General features: G+C 42.2%; 2 protein-coding genes across 6 annotated transcripts in view; one reads left to right on the top strand and one right to left on the bottom strand.

Annotated features, from left to right (window-relative positions):
* Positions 1 to 4,572, top strand: part of SUGT1 (SGT1 homolog, MIS12 kinetochore complex assembly cochaperone) — a 30,018-nt gene extending 25,446 nt beyond the window's left edge. For all 4 annotated transcript variants that reach the window (XM_026099170.2, XM_026099169.2, XM_026099173.2 and 1 more), the window contains 3 exons: positions 1,481 to 1,571; positions 3,184 to 3,365; positions 4,017 to 4,572. In XM_026099170.2, the coding sequence (XP_025954955.2) occupies positions 1,481 to 1,571; positions 3,184 to 3,365; positions 4,017 to 4,118 (375 nt within the window). In that variant the 3' untranslated portion in view covers positions 4,119 to 4,572. The remainder of the gene's footprint in view (positions 1 to 1,480; positions 1,572 to 3,183; positions 3,366 to 4,016) is intronic.
* Positions 4,573 to 9,214: 4,642 nt separating this feature from the next.
* On the bottom strand, positions 9,215 to 24,801 carry CNMD (chondromodulin). 2 transcript variants are annotated; one of them, XM_026099174.2, is made up of 7 exons: positions 24,674 to 24,801; positions 24,135 to 24,269; positions 21,382 to 21,522; positions 18,817 to 18,930; positions 14,802 to 14,955; positions 13,389 to 13,597; positions 9,215 to 11,054 (listed from the first exon to the last, which is right to left on the bottom strand). In XM_026099174.2, exons 1-7 carry the CDS (start codon positions 24,743 to 24,745, stop codon positions 10,839 to 10,841), a joined length of 1,041 nt encoding a protein of 346 aa, XP_025954959.1. In that variant the 5' UTR covers positions 24,746 to 24,801; the 3' UTR covers positions 9,215 to 10,838. The 2 variants fall into 2 exon arrangements, with proteins under 2 accessions (XP_025954959.1, XP_025954960.1); XM_026099175.2 differs by lacking the exon at positions 24,135 to 24,269.
* Positions 24,802 to 25,034: the final 233 nt, after the last annotated feature.

Raw genomic sequence — 25,034 nt, 5'->3', positions numbered from 1 at the left:
CTTAATTTGTGACTTGTGAAGTTGCTAAAAACACTGGATATCTAACAGTCAGGGAGTAGGAAGTCAGATACATGCAGGTGTAAGACTTGCAGACTTACAAAACTCTTCCCTGCTCTCAAGGGCTTTCCACACCTCATGTCTTAAACATTTTTTGTTCTCAGTTAGTACAAGCGAGTGGTAGAAAGGAAGTATGCAGACTTGTCTGGGGAACTGTAATGGTGTACTACTCCCCCAGAAAAAATGGAAGGATTGAATATTCTGATTCTTAAAATGCAGCAGGGTTGTTAATATGAAAGCCCTGAAACTTAAGTTAACTCATTTCTTTATTTTTATAACTCATCTTACTGTTGCTTACCTGCAGCTGACTTGAGGAATAGATTAAATAAAGTTCAAATTTCAGATCAACGTGAAGCTGTGTAAGGAGCTTGTTGCTAGGCTCTCTAGGGTTAGCTTTTACAGAGGTGGCTTTGTTCTTGGGTCTGCAGGGATCCCCAGGTTATAATGGCTTTAGATAGAGCTAAGAACTCACTTCTGCTGAGCTATTAATGCAACTTAGCAGCTGAAATTCAGCAAGCTTCACTTGCTGAAGTTTCAAGCTCGCTATACCATTGTACAAACTTTGTGGTGGTTTAAGTGAGTTTGTCCTCTGGAGTGACACTGGACAGTCTTGTAGTGCTGTAGCCAAAGGATAAGGTTAATTATGGGAAAAACACTTCAGTATGGTTGTCTGAAAGGGATTATGTGTAGCTGTGAATAGGAGCGTGACATTACACTTAACTTTTACTCCTACAATAATTGCAACTTTTATCCACTTTTAATTGCAGATGTTGTCAATGTATACTAGGCAGTTTTCCCTCTAGCAATTTTGAAGTATGTGCCCATTGAAGTAAATTGAATACTGATTCCAAATTTCTGCAAGAGGAAGATCTTTATAGTCCCAGGCTGTTTTTCTGGTTTATATACTATGCATCAGATAAGAAATTTTTTGGTAGATGAAATTTAAACCTGGATAAACTTGTATTTTGCAGTCCTTCAGATTACTTGTAGAATTATTAGAGTCAACTGGCAGGAAAGGGATGCTGAAAAGGTTAAGAAAGGGTAAGGTTATTTAAGAATCCTGGTGCCTGGCATTGTAGGAGATGGGGACAGATAGTTAACTTTTGGGATAGCATAACTTACAAAAAGTGAGTAATAAACGAAAGGAAGTGGTACTTAAAAAAAAAAAAAAAAGAAAAGAAAAAAAAGGTAAGTCTGATGCAAGAGCTATACAGACACATACAAATTTAGCTGACATGTGACTTGAAATCAGGTAACTTAATGTTGTAAGTATATTGTTTTACAATGCAGGCTTCATATTGGAGACTGTTTCTGAAACAAACGTATTTTTTTCCTTACTACTACAGAATCTGACTAATTCAAAACTATTCGGCTGAACTGTTTGTCATCTGGATTAATTTGTCCTTTGTCTTGTGTTGTGTAGGTTGAGATAAAAATGAAGAAGCCAGAAGCTGTAAGATGGGAAAAGCTAGAAGGACAGGGAGATTCTCCTAAGTTAAAGCAATTTACACCAGGTTTGTTCTCTGAACTACTAAGTATTTCAGGTTTAACATTTTTACTAAGTTAATTCTGGTTATTTAGAACATTTGGTGTGTTAAATATTGGTAAGAATATTACAGCTTCATATTTACAACACAAAGCCTAATAGCATTTTTACTGCCAACAATTGACAGAAGTAGTTTATAGGGCTTTGCTTAAATTCAGTTATTAAAGTTAGACATCACTTCCATTAGCCTGGTGGATTATTCAGGATATGTGCTTATCATTAACTTCTTTGGGGCTTATTTCTTTGACTATCTATTTTGGTCACTCTGTTCTGCAGTGCTTTGCACTATTGTTCTTATTGTTGCTTAAATAATATTTATTACCTTCCACTGATTTTTCATTCAGGTATTCCACCTCTCTTGCAAAGTAGCACTTCTGCATATTTTCAGATCAGATTAACAATTTATTTTTGAGAGAATTTGAATCTCTTAATTTACTCATTTTACGTATTTTTGAAATTTAGCTCAATTTTTCCTTTAAGCGTAGGGGTTTTGTGTGTGCGTGTGTGCTGTGGATGTTTTGTGGGGGTTGAGAGGAGGAGGGTTTGGCTGAAATCTTCTCTGCCTCACTTTGGCCTTATTTGTGTTATTGCTCTCTGCCGTTTCATTGTTGAATAGCAAAGTTATGTTAACCCTCTGTTTACTTAAAAGAATACTTCTGCAGCTGTTGAATCTGTCCTCTGGCATCTTCTTAATTGCCTTTATTGTTTTTCCTCCTTACAGATAAGCATTGCAGTAACTGACTTGTATTTTCAGATTCATATATCATTGGTTATAACCTCCCTAATTCATAGGACATGTTGGTGTGTGTATACTTGTGTACGTAGGAAAATTGTTTTTGCTGTCATATTTATTGCCATTTTACAACTCAGTTGTTCAGACATTTTTTTCCACATAAGTACCTTCTGAACTTCCTCCCACTGTGTGGTATGTGTGGTTTCTTTTATTTTTTTAATTTTTTTTACAGTATTCAAGAGGTGCTTTCCTCTTCTCCCCATTTCTCTTGCTATCCCTTCCATTTCTCAGGGCTGCTTTTTGTATTAGCTTCATTTTGTGCCATATCTCCTTAGAATATATCAGCAGATTGCTGTGTATCAGAGGTTAAGCGAGATATAAAGGCTATGATGTAGGGCCAATGGAATGGAAAGACTTGTTGACTGCAATTGCCTTTGGATTGAGTCGTAATGCTTAAGAACAACTTTATGAAACACTTATTATCACTGAAGAGACAATCTTTTTTTCTCTTCAGCCACTTTCTGATTTGTAGTTATGGCCTATTTTAAAGCTGGGTAAAACTGATATAGTGGATACTTCATTGATGTCCGTTTTACATTCCCTTGCTAATTTTGAAAGCCTCTTAGCATCTAGACAATTTTCATCTTGCATGGATCTTCTTAAAATATAAAAAGCTCTGAAATTTTTTTGTTCATTGCTGGTTTACCTGTGTGTGCTCATTTTGCATTGTAGGTTAACATTTCCTAAGGAATTTCTAGTTGCAGCCTTCCTTCCAGTTGTATGCTGTACTCCTTTTGTGTTCGTAATCCAAGTACTAAAATTAATTAACTGAAGCTTCTGTTTTCAGATACCCAGCACTTATATCCATCATCCTCTCACTATACAAGGAACTGGGACAAACTGGTGGTTGAGATCAAGGAAGAAGAGAAGAATGAAAAGTTAGAAGGAGATGCTGCTTTAAATAAACTCTTTCAGCAAATCTATTCAGATGGCACAGATGAAGTGAAACGTGCTATGAACAAATCATTTGTAAGTCCTTAATCTTTGTTTCTATAAATAAATGTGTAGCTTTTGCACATTGACATATTTTACTAAGCTTTGCATGAATTTGCAAGCCTCTAGTTATCAAAACCTTGGGCCTACAATAAGTGACAGCTGTTCAGTTGGAGATGTTGGTATAACAAGTCACGCTACAACATTGTGTGTTAGTGAATGTGTTTCAAATCCAAATATGTGCCTCGGTGGAGCTTGTGCTTTGTCATTGGTCTCTTTGTTTCAGTCAGTGTTACCAAAGGGAGTATAGTTTTTGGCTCATCTACAGCTTGAAGAGTTGCCCAGGATGAAAGGAAGAAATTCCTCTTAATTGCTGATACTGGCTTCCTTTCACTTGTAGTCCTCCTATGCAAGAACATGACTGGGCCTTTAAAAGCTATTTGTTAATAAAGTAACTTCTCAGTATGTCCAGTACAGTGAAAAGTATGCTTGGGCTGAAGTTTAGAGAATGGTGGCTTTGTCAAATATTGTTCAATATATATACACAAAAATGCTGTATAACTTGCTTTTAAATGAAGTTTGACAAATTCTGAAGAAACTAACGAATTCAGTCCGCTGTAAGAAGTGTGACTTGTAAATCACTACAATTCCTATAACAAACTAAAGAAGTATTTTCTCATATTGCAGATGGAATCTGGAGGCACAGTTCTGAGCACTAACTGGTCTGATGTTGGTAAAAGGAAAGTAGAAGTAAACCCTCCTGATGACATGGAATGGAAAAAATTCTAATCTTCAATTTTTGTCTTTTACCATTTATGTATTGGCATAGTCATGTACTGACCACTGTGTATGGACATAGCATTCTTGGATTCAAAGCACTGAATGTTCCCTTGGAAACAGGAATTATCATCTTTACATTTTGTGTGCTTTAGAAATTCCTTCATCTGCAGATGTTAAAGATATAATCAACAATGGAAGTCTGTTTTCATCACTTCTGTCTAAGGGTTTTTGAAAATTGACTCAGTCACAGTATAAATTTTCTACCAGCTTTATCAGCTCTATTCTTTGGGGATGGGGTGATCCTTAATGGGTTGTTCAGGATTATTGCCTTATGCCTGGTATTTCTGTTCAATAACTTATTAGAACTTGGTAACTTTGGGTAAAAACACTTTTCAACAACAGTGTTAAAATTGTTTGCTCTTTAACTCTGCTAAATAAAACTGTAAATATAACTTTTCCTATACGGAAGCGGCTTCATTTCACTTTTAGCAATGAAGTTTTGGGTTTTGATGGAGGGAGAATCATTTAAGAGTGTATCACTAAGGAAGTGAGTATACTGCTTAAAAAAAAAAAAAAAAAAGGCATGTATAGGTGCAAAACTGCCATTCTGCAAAGAGGATGAGATTGCTATTCTTGATGCAGATGCAGAATTTCCGATTGTGAATTCATTCCACTTGGTGATAGGTGGAACTGTAGCCATATGTGATGGGGGGAGAAAGTCTATCACAACTGGAAATTTCTACAAAAAAGTGAGTCTGCCTTCTGTCTTCAAAAAGAAGGACCCATTGTAAATTGTCTGAAATCAAAAATAACAAGCAATCACTATAAATTCTGTTATTTATATTTGTATTTATATTTGAGAACAGCCCATATATCCTTCTCTGTTTTCATCAGTCCGCCTTGATAAAATTGTAAAGAATATTTACAGAAAAGGAACTGAAAAGTTTAAGAAATATTGTCCATACCAGTACTTCATGGTTATAGGCCTGCAGGGTGATATGAACTTAAGAAGTTGACACAAACATGGTTAGTAGCAGCCACTGTCTGGGAAGTCAGGAAAAAAATAAAATCCAGACCACTCTGTGAATTGAATATACTGGCAACCAACTGAAAATCACTTCCTTGTTAGCCATTGGACACTGATATCAATTTGCTGCTACTTTTCCTTGCTTTCTTAATTAAGTAGACTTTGCTAGATTGTTTGCCACTTTTGCCTTTTTTCTGTGTATTTGGTATGTTGTTTTACTACAGTGAGAATTAGATAAGCTTGTTCAAAATAGAAGGGCTATTAAAGCAGTTCTAGTAGGAAAAGAGGTGCGAGTCTGCAGCTGATAAAGCAATAAATGTGTGCAGAAGTTCATCTGAAACTAATTTTAGTAGGAGGAGGAAGAAAGGATGTGTCTTCCTTCTGTGGAGAACTAGGAATTTAGGTTTTGCTATGATGCTGCAAAAGTGCAGTAGTTTTTTTTCCTGGTACTGTTACTATGCCTGTGTAGTAGCACTGGGATTTGAAAATCTCACAAAACTCTGAAGAGAGCTTGTGTTAGGATGTTTACTATAGCAGTGGCTTGAGATTGTGTTATTTGGCAGCTGTAGACTGTACAGAACTACAGACTACATAGTCTTGACAAAACTGCAGTTTCTTGATGCACTCACATCATGCTTATCCTACAGTGCAAGCTTGACTGATTTCTTTTTAAGTCACTTCCAGATTCAGGATTGCTTCATATTTTCTAAAGTTTCAATTTGGTGACCTTCAGAACTGAGTCTTTGAATATGATGAAGGGAGATGGATTGAATTTGACAAGTGTGTGTAAGGCCTCATCTCTGACTCTTACTGAGAAATTCCTGCGTCTTGGAAGAGTTTCTCAAGGATATACTTGTGGCATACCGGAGTGAAGATTTCTTAGCTTCAGTAGGGAATTTCTTGCCCTTCAGGGAATCCTGAGTAGCTAGTAGCTCAGTGTCTAGAGCATTTTCCATTTTTATGGGATGCTAACATCCAAGTGGACTTGATTTGGAAGAGGGACTTCCATTCTAATGTAGAACGAAGAGAAATACCTGAGCTCAACTTTTTCATGAAATTCGGTTCAGCGTCTCCTGGCCAGCCCTGCTTTGTAAACATCATTCAGAGCACTTAATGGTGCTTAGAAAAGACTTGCTATGGAAAAGGCTTAGATAAGTCTCTTAAATAGAAATGAAAAAGTAATTTGGGGATGTTTTCTGCCAGTCAAAATCTTCTTACTTAGTGTAAAGTACATAGTAGGAGTTCCTCTATCTACTTTCCCTTGCAGAAAGCCCATGGGAATATTTTGTCAGATAAGCACAATATATTTTTGTTTTAAGTGGGAACTGTTTCTCTGCTTTGGGATTCAATTCACTTAGCTTAAGGCAAAAAACAAAATAAAATGCATTGGTACTTGTGTATTCTTGAGGCATATGTAATGTAAATATAATGCTTTAACTTCAGGCTAAAACTTGTAGTGATGAAGTGGTAGACCTCTCTGTCCATCTCAGTCCTGTGAGCTAAGTGTGCAGGTCTAAACACAATGCCACGTTTCTGAGCGCAGATAGAGAATCTCTGTGTGTGTATTCCACCTTAAATAAGAAGTGAACCAGTAATGGCAGGTCTTGTAGTACAGTTACAGACATAACTTTCAATTTTTTAATAAAAACAATGGGTAAGACTTTCCTGTAAAGTTGGGAAAAGTTGCTTCATGAACAGTATCTGTTCTGTCCTTGGCAAAATTCATAACACAATGTTTCCAAAAGCTGTAGATTATGAAGGTCAAGGGAAGGATAGCTGGGAGCACAGAGGTTGAGTAAAGACTGAGAGAGACTGGGCTGGGGACAAAGGGAGCTTCCTCAGCACCAGAGAGGAAAGGGGAATTTGTTACAGCATGGTCCCTGAGCTGGCTGGAAGCAGAGGATTGCGTGTAAGGACCAAGTGGACAGAGAGAAAGCTGGTATACTTTACTGTCTTGTCTTTGTTTTCTTTTGAACAAAGAAAACCGTGTTTTACTTGTATTTAAAATCTTTCGAATTTTATGAATGCCTTTTGGTAATCTACAGGTAATACTTGCTAGACGAGCTATGTACTTTCACCTCAAAGCTTTGATTTGAGGTCCTGTTGCAAATAAGGGAACAGGAAGGTGGATCTGCTATCTAATAGGTAATGTTAAACCACCAACAGGCTTGCTTTCTCTCCTGCTGTTTTTGGTCATCATAGAAGATGCCTGACAGTTGTAGTGTGAGGTTGCCTCTCATCTTTGGTATATGTACAGTGCTTTTAAAAGATCAGTTGAGCCTCTCAAAACCAAAAGATGGTGTAACTGGTTCAGTCTAACTTTTGCCCTTTCTGAACAGTGTTTCTGTCTACCCTGATGTGCAAATTCAGAGAGTCTGTTCCCCCAACAATCCATTGCTTGCCAACTACGGTTATTTTATGCTTCTTTACATCTTTGAAGTGTATGGAACAACTGATCAGTTTGTTCTGCACTGCTGCCCAGATTTCCTTTGAATTTATGCATGTTGTAGCTGGGCGGAAGTATTATATGGGGGGAAGAGAAGACAGACACCCCTCCCCTCCCCCGTGCATTTTTTTACTTCCTTGCTGCAGATATAATTGGAGAATAACTCTCATTTTAAAAAGGAGGAAAGGAGAGACTTGGGTTCCTTCTGGTGAGTGGAGGGAGGAGTGCGTTACAGATACAGAAAACAGACAGGCTCCTTCTGCCTTGCAGTCACTTGCCTTGTGGGTTCCTTCCCCTCCCCAGCTTTGTGGCTTTGCTGTGCGTTTTCCTTCTCTTTTTCACTAGCCTGAATTTACTCAGTCTTTTTCCTCTAATCTGCTCTGCCATCCTAATCCTCTTAGTACCCATTCAAATGGGTAATTTAGCTTTAAGGGTAGTTGAATTACAGTGCTCTAACACCCACCCACCTTTAGTAAGGAAACATTTTTGGTAAAAGCATATTCCTTTTTCCTTCCTTCTCCCCTAAACTGTGGCCAAAGAAAGGATTTGATTTCGTGTCTGCTAGTGCAGGGTCAGATTCAAGGAGCCTCCCCCATGAATACTGACAGGTCAGAAATCCTGGTTGTTCTTTCCACATGTGCATGTTATAAGCTGTTTAGTATGCAAGATTTATTTTTGTGGTGTGGGGGGGGAAACTTATCTTCGACATTGGTTTTCTAAAGGAAGTAAATGCTATGCAATAATGAATAGGATTGATATGAATACTTTGCTGAACTGTAGACTGAGCTTCCGCTGTGGTGAAAACTGCTGTATCTTTCATCCTTACAAAATAAATAATGCAGTTCTTTGCCCATCTCCCAATCTGCTTTTGGATCATTGGTCTTATTCATTGCCTCAGAGCTTTTTCTTACAAATTAGGTGTTGCACTTAAACAGAAACCTACAACCTTAGCCTCAGCAAGAGAGCATTCTGTTTAGCTTTTTGTATTTGAATGCCATACATAGGTAAAAATAAATTTGCTTATCTGAAGTATGAGGTGGGGAGGGTATCTTGGTGCATATCTTTTGGAAACTGATAGAATGTGTACTCTAATGCTCATGCAATAGTGTAGTTCGCATGATTTTTACACTGCTTACATGGTCTGTGAGTAGCATCTGCCTCTCTTACGATCACCATGGCTTTCCTAGTGTTGTGCATGTATGTCTTGAAAGTTGTCTTTTATATACAGTATGTGTTAGTGTTTAAAGCATCCTTGAGTAGGGCAAGCTATTGCTACTTACACAGTTTGTGTGACTGCCTATAGGGAAAAGCTGATACAAGCTTTTTCTTAGGAAGGGTTAATTCTGTTAAGAGTGTATAGACATAGAAATGACCTGTAAGAGCCGTGTTTCTGTCTTCTAAAGGAAAATGTGTTTTACAGAGGAGTTGGGGAGGAGCTTGTCATGTACTCCTTCAAGATGACATAATGTGTGAAAAACAGTGTCAGTTTAGTTCATTACACACACTCACACTCTTCCCTTCACCTTGAGTGTTTCATGTACTAATCTCCTTGTTTTCCTCTCCAGACAGTTCTTGAACATGTACTTAAAGGTACTGCTACACTTACTATGTTTAAAAAAGCACAGAGAGCAATTGCAATTTTTTAATGTATTTGTTTAATCTGCAGTAAAAAAAGAAATCTGACTTTTCTAAGAATATGAATGATGTGCTTCTAAAACAAATAACTGATTTTAAAAAGCAAAAACTTAAATTTAACAGGCCTTGAAATCCCACTTTAAGAAGTTTTCAATTTAAATCTTTCAAAGCAAGTCTGTTCTTCAGACTAGGTGAAGGTGAAGCTTATATTAAAGGTGATCATGATAGAACAAAATACCAAATTCTATGCTCATCCTATTCTCATTTAACACGTTGCTTCTTAGACATGCTGTTTAGCATTCCATATAAGGCTTTTTTTAAAAGCACGATTATGTCAAATTAATTCCTCTTCCGTGTGTGTCACGCAGTGTTAATAACATTACTAGGCTTGCAACATCTCAAGAGCTGTTTAGTCACAAAAACAAATGCTCCAAAAAGTTAACTTTGGGGAAAAATTAGGCCACTTTGCTTATGAAGTTCATGTAAATGGCTCCAGCAATATAACAGTACAGTTCAAGATGTATGGTATGGAAGAAGGCAGTATAATACCTTTATTTTTGTTTTCCGAGACTAGAAGTCCTAAGTTTTCCACCTTCATGAGTGTTTCAGCTCAGCACCTTCTGTAGAATTAACACTTAACAGGATCAGTTCCAGTAATTGCAGAGTTTGCCTAAGCAACAGGGGTGAGGTTAGAACCTTTTTTCTTAGTGGTGAGCAGTTTCTCATGTGGAGAACTGAGGTTAACTTCAGACTAATGGAGCTAGCATGAATGACTGCTATCCATGTGGAATAAAGAGGGGTTGTAATCTTGTGTCAGAAGTGTCTAGTTCAAGGATTTATAAATACATTGGCTGTTGTAGATTCTGAAGTGTCTTGAAGCTTTTTGGTCTACAACTGCATGTAAATACTCTTGCCATATTGGCTGGATAGCAGATACTTGTTAGACACGACAGTGGTATCATGGATACAAAATTCTTGATGCTGGGGTGACTTTGTTCAGACGTGCAAAGCGTTTTGCTTCTGTGGCCACGCACATTCTGCTCCACAGCCCCCTCTTTGTGCCATTTATTTTTGCTTCTAACACAATGTGCACTTTCTCCTGTCCCCTGGAGCAGCTTTGTGGGAAAGGTATGCTGTAATTGGTTTATAACCATTCATAATGACTTGGCAACTGTATGAGTAACAACAGGGAGCAACTTAACTTGTGATTTATTTAAGTAAGCTACATGGATGAAAGGTGCTCCCAAGTATAGAAGTTTAGCTAGTTGCCTAGTTGGACGTAAATTTTCACATCTATGTCAGAGAGGGTTTTGTTATGAAAGACTGAATTTGGGTTTACGAGCAAGCTTCTAGACTGCTAAACCAGTTTGTCAGCAAAGTTAGTATCACCTGTTTTGGGACATCTTACTTCTTGCATTCAGTAAGTTCTAGTGTACACTTGTCTTTTGTAAAGCTAATTTAAGATTTTATTTACAGTTGGAATAACTGACCTCACTTTTGGTACATTAACACACACTGGTTTAAAATCCAGGATTGGTAATGCTGCTTTGGTTGTAGGTCCCTTATCAGTTTGTCGTCATTGTACTCCTGCTTATTTTGTCACGCATCAGCGTGCTTTTTCTCACACAACACCCATGATACGAGCAACCCACCAGCTGCACGGCATAATGATTCGGCAGGCGGTGCGACAGCCTTGGTAGTTGTAGGGCCAAGGGTAGTAGCCCATGAGAGGCTCGCAGATTCTCTGGCATTGCGTGTAGCTTCGTCGGCATTCAATGCAGCACACGCCTAGATGGTCCAGCATGGGGTCAAAAGCCATCCCTTCACCTTCCAGTTGCTGAAATGTAAAAATATTAACTGTTATCCCTGTGTTCTTTGAAAATGTAGAATATACCTGTGCTCCTGTTAACACTGCAAAGGGTATAAATAAATGAATTCTGGTCCTATTCAACTTGCTCCGTTTGGTAGACATGTGGAACTGCTGGAATCACCTATGTACAACAGAAAGAAACATCAGGGAGCTCTAACTTATTTCTTGATTCTTCTTCTCTCCCTGCCTTGCAAAAGATCCAGCAGCAGTAAACTCCAAGATACAGATATTAGTGATGGAAAAAACAAAGACAGGTATCTGGGGCTTTTATGCAGATGGCTGTGTTGGAGCTTACACTGTATTTTTAATCTTTCTTTTTTAAAAAAAAAAAAAAAGTATTTTTAATGCTTTTACTGTGTTCCCGGCTAACTATTCTGTAAGCTCTTACCCTGCATTTTTCTGAAACTGAAAATATTTTGCCCTTGTCCTTCAGTTACCTTTTCTCCTTCCTCCCTCCCTTCCTTCCCACCCTCCCCCACACACACTTAGGTGCATTGCAGACAGTGATCGTTCTGGCTATTCTGCATTAGACAGTAAGGAGCTGCGTATAGAGCAAAGCATTTAGAGAATACATAAAGGAAGGCTCCTACTACTGCCCTATTCCTTCAAAATTCTTTTACTATTCTGTGGGTAAAAAATGAATATTCTGCTTTTTGAAACCAATTTGTTCTTTTTTCCGTTGGTGCTATTTCAGGAATAGCAGCAGCAAAGAGCAAATGTCAGAGTAATATCTAGCTCTTTCCTGGGTATTTTTCATTCAGAGAACTAGCAGCGCATTGAAAATGCGAGGCGCAGGGGGGTGCAGTTTATTTTTCAAGTGTTTAGAGGATGCTAGTGACAATTGCTTAGTTCAGGCCTCTAGCAAGCCACTGACAGTGCTGATAGGGAGGGTGTCATTTTGCTTGGGGTGGAATTCATCTTCCTTGAACTCGGATACTGGCAGTGCGAACATCCGAGCTCACTGTCTGGACTTCCTTTGTAGTAGGTGAAGAGAAACAAGTAGTTCTAGGGATGACTGATTTCATCCTGAAGGAAGGGCCTGCAATATAATTTAATGTACTTTTAAATTGAATGAATCAGCCTTTAAGAAAGCTCAGATATGGACATCTATGCAATAACGGAAGTTAATGGAAGTGAATCCTACTCTGCAGCCTAAAGGAAGTCTAGGGAGCGTATCTGACTCAAAGTTCTTGATTTTCCGCAGGAGCCTTCTGGCTGGACAAATGGACCTGCAGCAGCTACTGCTGCTCTCCAGAGGAAAAAGGTGGCTTGGACCCTGTGGGCTTAAAGGTAATAGATGTGAAGTTCAATCCCAGTGCTGCTGCTATTTTACTGAGCTCATGAGAAAGTCAATTTAGATCCACTTTATTTGGAGTGCTTAATTTAAGTTTAATTAAGGGATGTCAACTCAGTAGAATGCTGTCACAGGATAATGATCTCCTGCTGTTGCATAAATGTCAAGTCAAAGCTGGGACTTATTTCCAAAGCAGGAGCCATTTATCTTGTGACAATGTTCTATTAAAATGCCTTATTCCTGCAGCACTGAGTGGTGGATGTAAATCATCTGGCATTGGTGCAGTAGACTGGAAGTTGCTTATTGTACAGTTAGTTTTCTGCAGCCCTGCAAAGGTGTTGGAAGGCAGGGGAGCTCCTCTGCTCTTTCTGTGGACTGCTTCATGTCAAAGTAAGGACAAATTTTGTGATAGTCACCCCTGCCCCTGCTACTGGTTTCTAAACAGCTTCTGCTCTGTGAATTGCTTGTCAGAAGGTCTTTTACCCTGATAGCTACGGCTCGGAGAACAGATTTATTTGGCCTAATCCTGATCTCTGAAAACAGACACTACCTACCACTTTTTCTCGGTAGTTGTCACTCCTAATACTAATTTACATTTGAGTGTATAATATGTTTCTAACTACTAGACTCGTCTTGTCAGTAAAAGATCAGGTTCAGCTGTATGATCAGGACAAACTGTTTATTTTCCGACTATGTATCTGTAAAATGTCTCTAGTACTTCTGTATGGAGCCCTTACAGCAACTTTTTATCAAGTTGTCCTAAACTTGCCACCCCCAGTGCATATTCTTGTTTCAGACTGAGGCCTAATAAAAACTCAGGGTGAGGGACAGAGAGGAGACTGGGGATAAACTTGTTTTTGAATGTCTTAGAAGTAGAGGTGCTTCACAAGTTGGTACTTTTGGAAGAAAGCTAAAAGAGCAAAAATGCAAATTAAAAAAAAAAAACTTCAGTATTAGCTGTCTACAACAGTCTTGCGCTCTGAAAGAGTTACAGTGCAAATACTTACATTATATGGATTGTCTGGATTAAGTGTTTGATCAGTTTCTTGTCCCATTGGCCTGGTTTCATTAGATTGGTGATCAAGCTCTTGCATCTGTTGCGTGGTGGGAGACCTGGTATTTACTTCTTCAGTAGCAGCTTCCATTTCCTCCCCATCAAAGTTTGATTCTGACTGGCGTATTTTCCTCTTGATTTCTCTCCTTTCCCTTTGGTTATCTGAAGAAATAATCACCGGAAAATCATCATAGTTTGAACATGCCCCTGTATGTATTCAAAGATTGTCTAACATTTTATTAAAAAAAAAAAAAAAAAAAGTGAAAAACTTGACAGGCATTCCAATGGGAGCTGCTTGCCTTTCTGTATTTTATACGTAGCCCAATATCATTCCAAAGAGGTGTATGACTACCTTTTTTCCTCCTTCTCCCCTTGAAACAGGACAGACTTGGAAGGCAAATGTGAGGAGGTGCTTTTTGACTCACCACATGGTCAATGATGTTAACTCAACAGCAGTTGCCAGCGCTAGCAAGAGCAGTCATATGCATCTCATGTTTTAAAGAGCAGTTGTGACAGACTAGTGCCCTGCTCCGAAGCAGACAGCTGGGGAACCTTGTGGAAACAGCTTCTGGACTGCTTTGACGGTGCTCTTTTGCCCAAAGGGATGTGCAAGATCATGGAAAAGCTGTAAAATATTGGCCGTTTGCTTCCCCAGGTGCTCTAACGATGCCAGCTTTTTTTTTTCCTGAATGTTTTAATGTTAACTGGACCAAGAAGCAGTAAATCTCCTCAAGCCCTCTTATCTCCTTCCAGGCCTGGAAGTCACCTGGATAAGTTGCCATCTTCGTGGTAACTCCAATGAGCACCTTCACGAACTTGGCTCTGGATGACGGCGATGCTTCTGTCCCAGGGCTGCCTCCAGGACCTCATGAACTTCATCTCCTGGTTGCCTATAGCTAAAGCATCTCATCCTTCCACTCCACTGAAAACCCTCTGGAGGAGCAGGGTGGGAAACATGACAGCTGTGGTCCCAGTTCTGGAGCTTGCTGTTCTCCAGCTCTTGGCCAGGTGTGGGATTCCTGCTAGCTGATGTCAGCTGCCTAAAAATTTAAGGGACTAGTTTAAGCTATTGTCTTGTCCCTGCTGACCTTCGGGAATGATTCATCCCATGGTAAGTCACCTATGTGGGCGGTATAGATCATCTGAGAGAGTGCAGATATCGAAGACCAAATGTCTAGCTACATGTGAGCTGAGTTCCAGCCTGCAATTGTGGCACCAACCCACAAGGGCTTTGGAAGAGGGGCTGGGCAAGAGGGAAAAGGATACTGCTTTCCAAGATGTGCAGATCTTAGGGGCAAACCTTATTTGCGGGTGGTGGTTAGGTGAAGGGAGGGATAATATACTTCTCAAATACCGGATGTCTTACCTTTGGGATACGTTGGTCGAAGCCAGAAAATTGGAAGATCTCCACAAAGCTCTAAAATTTTGGGGCTTAGGAAACTGTTATCCTTGATAGGCTCATCTGCAGCCACCCAGATAAGGGAGTTTTCATCAAATTTAACAGGCATGATTTCATCTTCCTGCAAATGGAAGAACATAAATCCTTTGCTAGTTCAGTGAACAGTCATGCGCCTGCTTGCTCTTAGTGAGCCTCAAACTCTATAATCATCAGCTGCAGCTAATACCAAGCATGCTTTATTTCTCGTATGTGAACTGCTTGTAGTGAGGCAAGTCTTGGGTGACTGCTCCCACCTCTGAAATGAACAGCAAAACTACTGTCAGCTTTGTTGGCGCTGAGATTTCACCAGGGTTTCTTTTGGAAGCCTTTCGCCTGATTTACCAAGACTGCTACTGCCTGTGGTTGTAGGGACCGGACAAGGTGACAGAGCTCGTCCAGCCCAGAGCGCTAGAATCTCAGCTGATGGAAACCATGACAATTTGCTGTCTTCAGCCAAACTGCAATGGAAAACACTAGCTAAAAAAACAAGACTTGAACCTTTTGTCCTTTTCTGTTTTCATTTCATGTACTCCTAAGATATTTTTCTATTGTGAACATATTTATATCTTGTTCACAGGTTTTAGAGAAGGTTATAGTTTGAGAACTATAGCTTCAAGTTTTAAGTCAACATGATTGTCTGATTAAAGGTCTTGTTCAGTAAAAGCAATTCAACTGACCAAAAGCTTGCAGTGCAAGTTAAAGGAGCCTTTGTTTTTGAAGTGTACCCTGCAGGGTTTTGGTTCATCTCTTCAAAGTAATGTGGGAAAAATGCCAGTGACTGATTCTTTAAAGTTGTTAGTTCAAAGTATTATTTTACATAAAATGTGTAACTATTCTTAAGCATCAGTGAAATACTAGAAAAACTCCAACAGGTGAATCATGAAGACCAAAGTTAAAATTCTAAATTGCTTCCAAAAAAGTCATCAAGATTTGTTAATAACAGACTAGATCAATTTATTCTGTCAGGTTGTAGTTTCTTTAATGTGTTTATTGATTTCTTTAAGGGCCTTAAGTCATTTAAGTTCACTATCCAATCTGTCTAGTGAGAACTGCACTTTATTAATGTTCTTCCACTTAAGCTTTTATCAGCATGAGAAATAACTGAAACTAGTCTTCAAAAATAAATATCCTTTGTTTCTGGTTTTAAATCATCCTAACTTCTGAGCAGACAGACCTTTGGCTATCTATAAACTATTTTAATCAACCATTTTACAGGCAAGGTTGGTCATGATTAAATATGTATTGTAAGAGAATAGTATACACATTTTCTCATAAATACATATGTATTACAGAGAACTTTCTGTAACTAGAAAAATAAAGACGACTTTGCCATTCCAGCTGTACATTTAATCAGAAAAGTCAAGCAACAGAGAGGTTAATGTTCCAACAGTAGCATTAAATTGTACTGCCTGTTTTGTCTTTGATGCATACAGTTTATTGTAGCACTTGTAAGTGATGCATCTTAAGTGAAAATACACAGAAAACGAGAGGAAATGTTTACTGTAACCAGGTAGAAGATTAGAAACAACTTTCGACTGTTTTAAGATAACATCTTCAGGATTGCAACTTTATTCTTACTAGAAGATGATAAAAACTTGAAACACCGAGCCTAGGCAATAATGCTAATTAAGTCAAGATGTCTAGATGTCCTGAAAAATGAGGTTAAGTACAAGAGCTCTGGGACTCTGCCTGGAATTTGGGCAAGAACCCATTGCTGTCACAGGGGAAAATGCCACCAACTTCAGCAGGCTTGGCAACGGGCTCCTGCTGCTTTGCTGATTGGAGTTAGAGGTTTTGTTTTGTTTTTTTGTTAAAGGATGTTTAGTAATCACAACACACATTGCAGAGAGATGCAGCAAGAGTACTGAGAGGATGACACCGAAGGAGGTCAGTGAGCTTCTCCCTTGTCATGTCACTTAGGTGCGTCACTGCAAGGTGCTGCTGGCGGTGTTGAGCAGGGGCCGAGCAGCGAGTTCCTTTGTGTTAGGCTGCAAAAGTCTCTTGGCCCTGTAGCTCGGCCGTGACCCCATGGCAACAACAGTAGTTTCTGTTCCTGCTCTGCCTTTCCAATCTGAGAGCTGTAGCCCCTCAAGCTTACTAAGCCCAGGGTGAGCTGGGGTGGCACATACCATACATTGCAGAGGTCTCCCTAAGCCTGGGATTGCACTGGGACAACATGGCAGGACTGCACAAATTCTTATAGCTAGGAGTATGCATAGAAGTGATGTGACTGCTATCGTATTTGACTCAAAGGACCCAAATACTCTTTAAAGCTGGATTAACTGGGACTGCCTTCGGTACAAACCTAGAGGAATTTGTGCGTCTGGATACCCATACAGGATATTTAAACTTTTCTGTCACTGCTGTGAAGTCAGAGGATTTATCAATCTGTATTAAAATTGCTGTCATGGCAAAGCCTGCTCTGGAGCTGTGCTGCTAACCATGCTCTTTATTTTAAAATAATAATAACTTCTGCTTCTCTTATCGGGTAAGGCCACTGCCGCAGAATCGGAGCACTGGCGGCATCAGCTGCGAGCGCCTGTGCTTATACCAAAGTCACGTTCCTGTCCCACTCGCCAGCTGCGATGCTGGGGACTGCGGTGAGGTCGGCAGGACCATGATAGCTGGGTTAGTTATGTCGGGCTGGGCAGAGCTGCGTTAGAAATGCCAAAGGGCAGAGGCGGTGCGCTGGCAGGTGGGAGCATCCCTGGCTCCTGAGCTAGTGGGAAGTCGGCTGTGCAGCGCTCGGCCCAGAGTTAAATCTTCTCCCATTGCCCAAGGGAGCAACGTGTACAAGGGGAGTCCAGGGCCACCGTGACCCCTGCGTAGCTGCAGTTTGTCCATGTTGTTCCCAAACTCCTACAGTCATCGCGAGATGGCAAAATTTGGCTCACACTTGTCAGTTCAGACTACCCAGGAGGAAAGATGATCTTTTTTATCACAAGAAAACAATTTAATCCCCTACTGTGAGCTCCAAGAACACAGGCATGATTTTTTTTTCTACTTTTGCCTCAACTGTGCCTCTCTTCCAGGTAAATGTTTTCCAGCTTTTATTTTGGAGCAAAGCCCGAGAAAGGAGGTGTAGATCTGTCTGCTGTATTCTCCTCTTGACAGCTGGAGCCCTATGCCAGGCTCTGCACTGCAAAGTGTTCAACTGTGCTGAAGCCACTGGCACTGCTCCCGCGTGAGTGGTGGGTTTAGGGGACCGATCTTTGGGAAACTCAGGCTTTGCACACCTACTATGACAGGCTTTCTGCAAATGTGAGATAGAGATAGTTTTTGGCGAGGTCTGGCTGAGAATTACAGCTGCAGGGCACAAGTTCATGATGCAGCTTTCATGAAATTTCAAGTTAACATGATGCCCTAAAATGAAGTCTGATGCAAGAAGGTGAAGACTGAGGCTTTTTTAATGTTATTTCTTCTGAGTTAGCTGAATCTTTCCAATATTTTCCATGCCTCTCCTTTACTTTCTATTTCAGAGGACTTGGGGGGGGTGGGGGGGGAGGGTAGTCCCTGCTTCTGCTCAAGAGTTTTGATACAAATGTGTTGGGACCCCATCACTGGCATTCTTCTGAGTGGATGGACTGGAGCAGCCATTCCCTCCGTGCTCTCCCTTTACAGCCTGATGCCCAGCCCGATCTCAGCTGGATGCTCTTATCCCCACAGCTCCTAATGATCAACAAGAGGTTGGTATACAGCTTCCCCCTAGTCCCTCATCTACAGACTTCCACTCTGCCCTGAACACTGTAATAAAATATACCTACTGACACCAGTTTTGCTTTTCCTACCTTTTGGAAACCCCTTAGAATTAGTCCATGAACTCTCAAACATCTACAGCTGGCTTGTTCAGTGGTTTTCGTCTATCATTTTATTTGTATTTAAATAACCTTTAAAATCCCACTTTAAATAAAGATGTGTGGGGTTTTTTTTGATTACCCCTTACCAGATCAGATGAGAGGCTCTCTTTAGTCATAGCATCAACTTCAGGGACGTGAGCTTTTGGTTGAGCTTTGATGTAACACTTTTCTCCTTCAGCAAAACGGATTCCAGTTATGCCCTACAAAAATAGAAAGCCTGTGGTTACATGCAGCCCTCTATCTCCCAATTGCTTCAAATAAAGCACTCAAGCTGTGTTAGTTGCCACTGAATTTTTAGATTGAAGGTTGAATCTTATATAAAAACAAACAGATGCAATAAAACATTCCTCTATCATAATTTTAGCTTTCTAATTTTGGACAAATGGGCTTAGACATTTTCAGTTATTTCTGCAGAATGGGAGGTGTTTTATATATGTGTCTCCATGCCAGCTTTAAGCTACTTGGAGTAGCTCTGCTAAGGAATTAGTTAACATGATTTGAACTGTAACTTAGCACCAAATGTAGGCAGCCTTAAAATTGTGTTAGCTGGCTGTGCAGTACCCTTGGCACTTTTATTCAGATTTTCAGAAGCATGTGGGCAACTTGGTCCAATTTATACACTTAAATCCCTATGACTGCAAGGGGAAGCTCATGACTGGGACTTTGGTGCATGAATCTATACGTACATTGAGACTTTCTTCATCTGGACTACGAGGGTGAGAAGCAGTTGCCTAAATGATAGATGTCCAGTTTTAGGCAACCTGGAGGGTATCTCAGCTGCCCCAGAGGGGTGCAGGTCTCCTGCAAGTCCTGTGTCACATCTGCCATCCTTGTGCAGGCGTCTCGAGTGCTCTGGCACATCTGTGCACCTACATTCAGACAGTGCAATCTCACCTGTATTTTCTGTGTTCCTGCTGTGACTTTTTGGGTACATGTAAAAGAGTGCTCTCTTTTTATAGTATGAATTTAGACAGTGATTGTAGACAGCAAAACTTGCATGTCTTTCATAGGGTTCCATAGCTCCATTCAGCCACCTAAATATCTAGCACCATTTCATGTGCAGAACCTTCTGCCTAGCCTCCAGCTGCCAGGCCAGAGGGGCATGTGTCTCCTGTACGTCCTGCGCCACCTGCCTTGTGCAGACCTCATGGGTACCTTTGCCATCTAGCGCGGTTTGGCATGCACGGTACTGGAGCAACTACATCTAGTCATATAGCTCTTGTACGGTTGGACACAGACCCCTGCCAAAATGCAGCAACTGTAATTCTAAGCCAGCAGGAGATGTGGACCCTGTCTGGGGATGCGAGCTCAAAGGAGGGGGATGCAGGGACTTCATGACTCACTGAGAGTGCCGGCAGCAACCCAGTCTTGCCAAATCCAAGTCTTTACTGACCAGGCAGTCATCTGAGCCGTGTTCATCCATGCCAGTCAATCCCAACCTGCTAATGTAAAGACTTGGCCTTCGAAAGTACATCTCATCTTTTTCCTTCTCGTTTATGCTCATTCTTGGCTCAAAATCGGACTGGCAGCATCGCTTTGCTCTCACTGAGCCTGATCTCAGCGCTCTGTAACCACAAGCAGGCACCAGCTCTGCGAGGTCTCAGGAGCTGGTTTCTGACCCAGCTGCAACTGGCATTAGCCAGGTTACTGGCTGTGCTCACCAGCAGCACAGACCAAGGCAAGAGGCATTCAGCATCTCGCCAGTGAACTGATGCTTTTGTGCAGATGTGGAATAGGGAAGGCAAACGATAAGAGCTCATTGTTAGTGCTGTTATTCAGCTGCTAATAACGTTGCTATGGTGATGTTAGCGAGAATTTCATAAAGGCTTGAACTGCAGCTGTCAGGCAATTTGGGGTCCTGGGTCTCCAGGCGTGAATTTGCTTGTACTTGTGGAGAAGCCAAGAAGCTGAATTTCCTCTCCTCTACAGATTCAACATGGGGAGAGTGGCTGCCCCAGAAGGCAAGTCTTCCCAACAGCTGATGGTGCCCTTTATTTTAGGTGCTGCTTTGGCTTACAGAAGGTTTTCTCTTAACTCCTCTGAAGCTGTGTGTTCTGCTCCTGACAACATTAATTGCAGGATCTGGGTCCTTGGTCTCTGCCTCGAGATCAAGGACACGAGCTGCTCTACGCTACTTTGCCTGGCAGAGACCAAGGATGTGCTCGTGCTGCATAGCAGTTGGTCCTCAGTCTCTACTTGGCTTAACGTGTTGACCCTGTGCTCCTAAAATGATGACATTTTGGGAAGGGGGGGTTGTTTTTTCAGCTCAAATCATATGAAATAGTGTAAAGGCTGTGTCACAGCCTTCCAGGATGTTTCTCTAGCGTGATCTCAACGGTACGTGTTGCAGATCTATTCAACGGTTTAAAAGTGCAGTGTTACACAGAGCCAAAGGTCATGCAGTCTAATCCATACTGCTCCCTGGAGTGGTCCCTGGGATGAACTATCCCCAGAAGGCACTTAGATTTTGTTTTGGAGGAAACTACTTGGCTCACTATGAAAGAAAGTTAGGAGTGCATGGATGTTTATGTGGATAGTTGTGGGACTGGAGCCTGAGAGAGAACTGGGGAGATAAGCTGTGACAGTGCAGTGTGTCCATGGAGTCCAGCACTGAAGCGTGTTATATGAAAAACCAGGTTGGCTGTACTTACAATCTGGAAATCATGAACTTCAACAGCCTCTTCGCTCCCGCTTCCCGTTTTGAACGTCTCCAAGTTGTTTCCAGCATCTATTTCCATCGATCCATCTTGTACTTTTCCATTGATACTCATAGTATAGTGAACATTGTAAACCTGGAACCAGTAAAAGAGCAGTAGCACGCTTTAATTGTGTAACTGCCTTCCTCTTAGAGCAGGTGATATGTCAATCTGACTCCGATATCCCTATTCAGCTCCTAACTTTTATTCAAATTTCTGTAGGTACTTGATAATCCTCCAATAAAGACCACACTAATATAACCAACCTCGCCATTGGGACAGTCTGGCAGTGGAGCAGGTTGTCCAGAGAGGTTGTGCAGTCACCATTCTTGGAAGTTTTCAAGACCTGGTTGGATGCAGTCCTGAAAAACCTGGTCTGACCTTGCTTTGAGCGGAAGGTTGGACTAGAGTCCTCCTGAGGTGCCTCCCAGCCTGATCTATCCTATGATCCTCTGATCTCAGGGGCTGCACACGGTTATTATTTTTCCTTTAGTTTTACTTCCGCAAAAGTAATGTGAGATGCTTCCACATCCAGGTTAACTCTGACAAAAGAACCTTCAAGGTTGTATTTTGGGAGAGTGGGAGTGAACACCCCACTCTGAAGGAGGCCAACCCCCATTTATTTCTTAGTATGTTCTGGTGAGTCGCTGGAAAATGTGTTCCTCTTGAATGCCAATATGCTTCCCAGGTTGTAATGAAAGTGAACTTTGTTTAAATGGGATACAGACTTCTTGTGTTCTTTTTGTCAGAGTATTTGCTCTTACCCTGTTCTCAGTGAGGAAAGTACAGCATGGTCTGTAACTGCTGGATGACCATGATCCATGGAGAGTTTTTTCCAATTTTCTTGTGCAGTTCTGTTAAAAGTACTACACAAGCAGTTTACTTTTGGTCTTAAACAAAGCCTTACAGCATTTTAATGAAAAATTTACAGTAACATCTAGAGACAAATTCTTTCTTCTGCTCTCAGCTTTGCTCAGGAAAGTCTAAGGTGTGAAAGACTTATGGTTCCTCAATTATACAGATTCAGTCCCATATTCTTCACTACCTAAGACTCCCGTTGAATGTGGTACATCAAATGAGTCCCATGTATGTGGTGCTTCATCATTCCCCTGCTAGGGGCTGAGCTGGAGATAAGAGTTTGTTAGCCCTGCCAATTACAGGAGAATTTAAAGTTTTGCCATTTAAAAAATGACCCTAAATATCTCATAGTTGCAGAAAATCCCGTCCTAATGATTTACAAGTCAATTATAGCTCCTTGAATCTGAAGGCAGCCTGGAAAAATAACTCCGAGGTTTCCCCCTGTCTTTACCTGGAGATCAACTTCAAAGCTTAATGACAACTTACTACATTGACATCATGAAAAGATGTTATGAAAAACGAGATTTTTGAGGAAAAGCATTATCACTAGCTTTCTGAGAGGGGAGAACAGCCTACAGTGCAGGAAAAAGCAACTTACCTCCTGGCAAGATGTAGAAAATGCATCTAATTTTATAAAAGGTATGTGGGGCAACGAAAATGACTCATGTTGCAAAACGAAACGTGGATGACTGGAGGAATCAACAAAGGGGAACCTTGCCCTGTACTCCACGAATGCACCAAGCTGTCCCTGGTGAGGGAGCCGAGCCCACCCCCAGCCCCAGGTTCACCTCCCTCTCCCTTTCCAAAAGCCGAGAGATGCAGAGGGCTCTTGCAGCACGTCCTGGAAGTCAGCATCTTGTCTCATCTCTCTGGTGTAAAACTTTGTACTTTCTTTGTGATTACCTGAGTTATTCCTACACGCACATGTGTTTTTTTCGCACTGAAACCTCTGCCGTGATTTGCACAAGGCTCTCCTTGCTGTTAACTGGAGTGCGGCTGGAGACACTATAGAGCGTGTTCAGCTTGTTCCAAAATAAATTCAGTGATATTAACTACACTTACGAGCAAGTTAAATTCAAATGTGCACAATCTTGTTTAAAAACCAAAATCTTTTGTAAACATAAAGTGAAGCTGATAGAAACATAGCCTAATGCTTACAACATGGCTGAAGTTTGATTCTTGAGCTGCAGCTCCTCAGTTTTGTTCTGTCCATACAGGATTTTTCAGGTATCCCAGAAAATGTAAATATTGAAACTTCTCACAAGTTTAACCAGTGTTCTGCAGCTGTTAACCATAAATGTGTACGCACAGCCATACAAACCACTAAAGAGCAAAATAATCATACCTATTAATGGGTTAAATATAGAATTACATATTTAAGTGTCCAAGTAGGATCTGGACCAAGAATGCAGATGATGTGAAAAAGGAATTTATGTATTTCAAAGCTTTTTTGTCCTGACACCTGGAGTTTGCCCAGGATGTGAATCCCTGGAGAGTGGTTGGGGTTTTGAGTTCTTTATGAATTTGTGAGCAAAAATCAATGTAGCGTCTGTCTGCGCTCTCAGAGATACATTTGCCTTGCATTAATACATGTGCTTCCAGGAGGCACCTTCTAAAATAAGGCCTATAAAGATGATTCCTCTTTTTTTTCTTTTTTATGGGAGACATGGAAAAAAAATAAAAAGACCTGCTTAAAGAACTCTTTATCGTCCCCCCCAAGAAAAGTTTCCAGAGTCCAGGGAAGAGACTGAGACTCTGCTTATGCTCGAGCAGCCCATGAAACGGTGGCTCGATGGGGCAACATGCTTCCCAGGTCCGCGTGCGCCCGGCCCGGCCCCGGCCGCGCTCACCTGCCGCTCCGTCGCTTTCCAGAAGTAGAAGGCGCCGATGGCCCCGGCCAGCAGCAGCAGGGCCCCGGCGATGAGCACCGCCGCCCCCGCCTTCAGCAGCCGCCCCGGCCCGGGGGGCCCCGCCGCCGTGTACGCCTGCGGGGGGCAACGCTGCGAGCCGGCCCGCGCCCGCGCCGCCGGTTCGAGCCCCCAACCCGACTCGTCCTCCCCGGCCCGGCCCGGCCCGGCCCGACCGTCCCAGCGCCACCCAGCCCAGCCCGGCCCGGCCCGGCCCGGCCGATCCTGTCCCGACCTGACTTATCTCAGCCCGGCTCGCCCTGACCCGACCCGACTCCTCCGCACAGGACCCGTCCCGTCCTGATCCAAACGTCCTGAACCGGCCCGGCCCGGCTCTGCCCGTCCTGATCCGACCAGCCCAGCCCGATCCGGCCCGGCCCGGCCCGTCCCAACCGGCCTGCACCACCCCGGCCCGGCTCTTCCCGTCCTGACCCGACCCGACCGGCCCGGCCCGCGGCGGCCCGAGGGCCGGCGGCACTCACGGGCGGCAGGCACTGCTCCACGTCGTCGGGCCCCACTCGGGCGATGGGCACCTTCTCGGAGCCCTCTGCCATGGCTGCCGCGGGAGGGAGAGCTGCCCCGGCCTCCGCCGCCGCGCCGCTCCCGGCCCCGACGGGGGGGGGGGCAGGACCGCCCCAGCCCAGCCCAGGCCCGGCCCCGGCCCCGCGCACCCCCCCCCCCCCCCCCGGCACAATGAGCCCCTTGAGCTGCCCCCGCAGCCGTCGGACCCCTCCTCCCCGCGGAGCTGCAGGCCCCCGCTCCGGGGGCCCCCCCGAGGGGCGCGCGGGGTGGCCAGGCCCTGTGCCCGCTTTGGGGAACGAGCAGCGAGGAGAAAATAGCCCG

The sequence above is a fragment of the Dromaius novaehollandiae genome, chromosome 1 (genome assembly GCF_036370855.1).
Source record: "Dromaius novaehollandiae isolate bDroNov1 chromosome 1, bDroNov1.hap1, whole genome shotgun sequence".
Taxonomy (NCBI): domain Eukaryota; kingdom Metazoa; phylum Chordata; class Aves; order Casuariiformes; family Dromaiidae; genus Dromaius; species Dromaius novaehollandiae.
This window is presented reverse-complemented; position numbering and strand designations above follow the sequence as displayed.

What these genes read in the sequence shown, in the direction of transcription:
- CNMD (XM_026099174.2), bottom strand. Translation starts at nt 24,745, where the DNA reads ATGGCAGAGGGCTCCGAGAAGGTGCCCATCGCCCGAGTGGGGCCCGAC. An exon ending in AGAGCCTCTCATCTGATCTG is followed by an intron (nt 14,956 to 18,816) that starts GTAAGGGGTAAT and finishes TTCCATTTGCAG; the next exon opens with GAAGATGAAATCATGCCTGT. An exon ending in ATCCAGACAATCCATATAAT is followed by an intron (nt 11,055 to 13,388) that starts GTAAGTATTTGC and finishes TTTACATTTCAG; the next exon opens with CAACTGGAAGGTGAAGGGAT.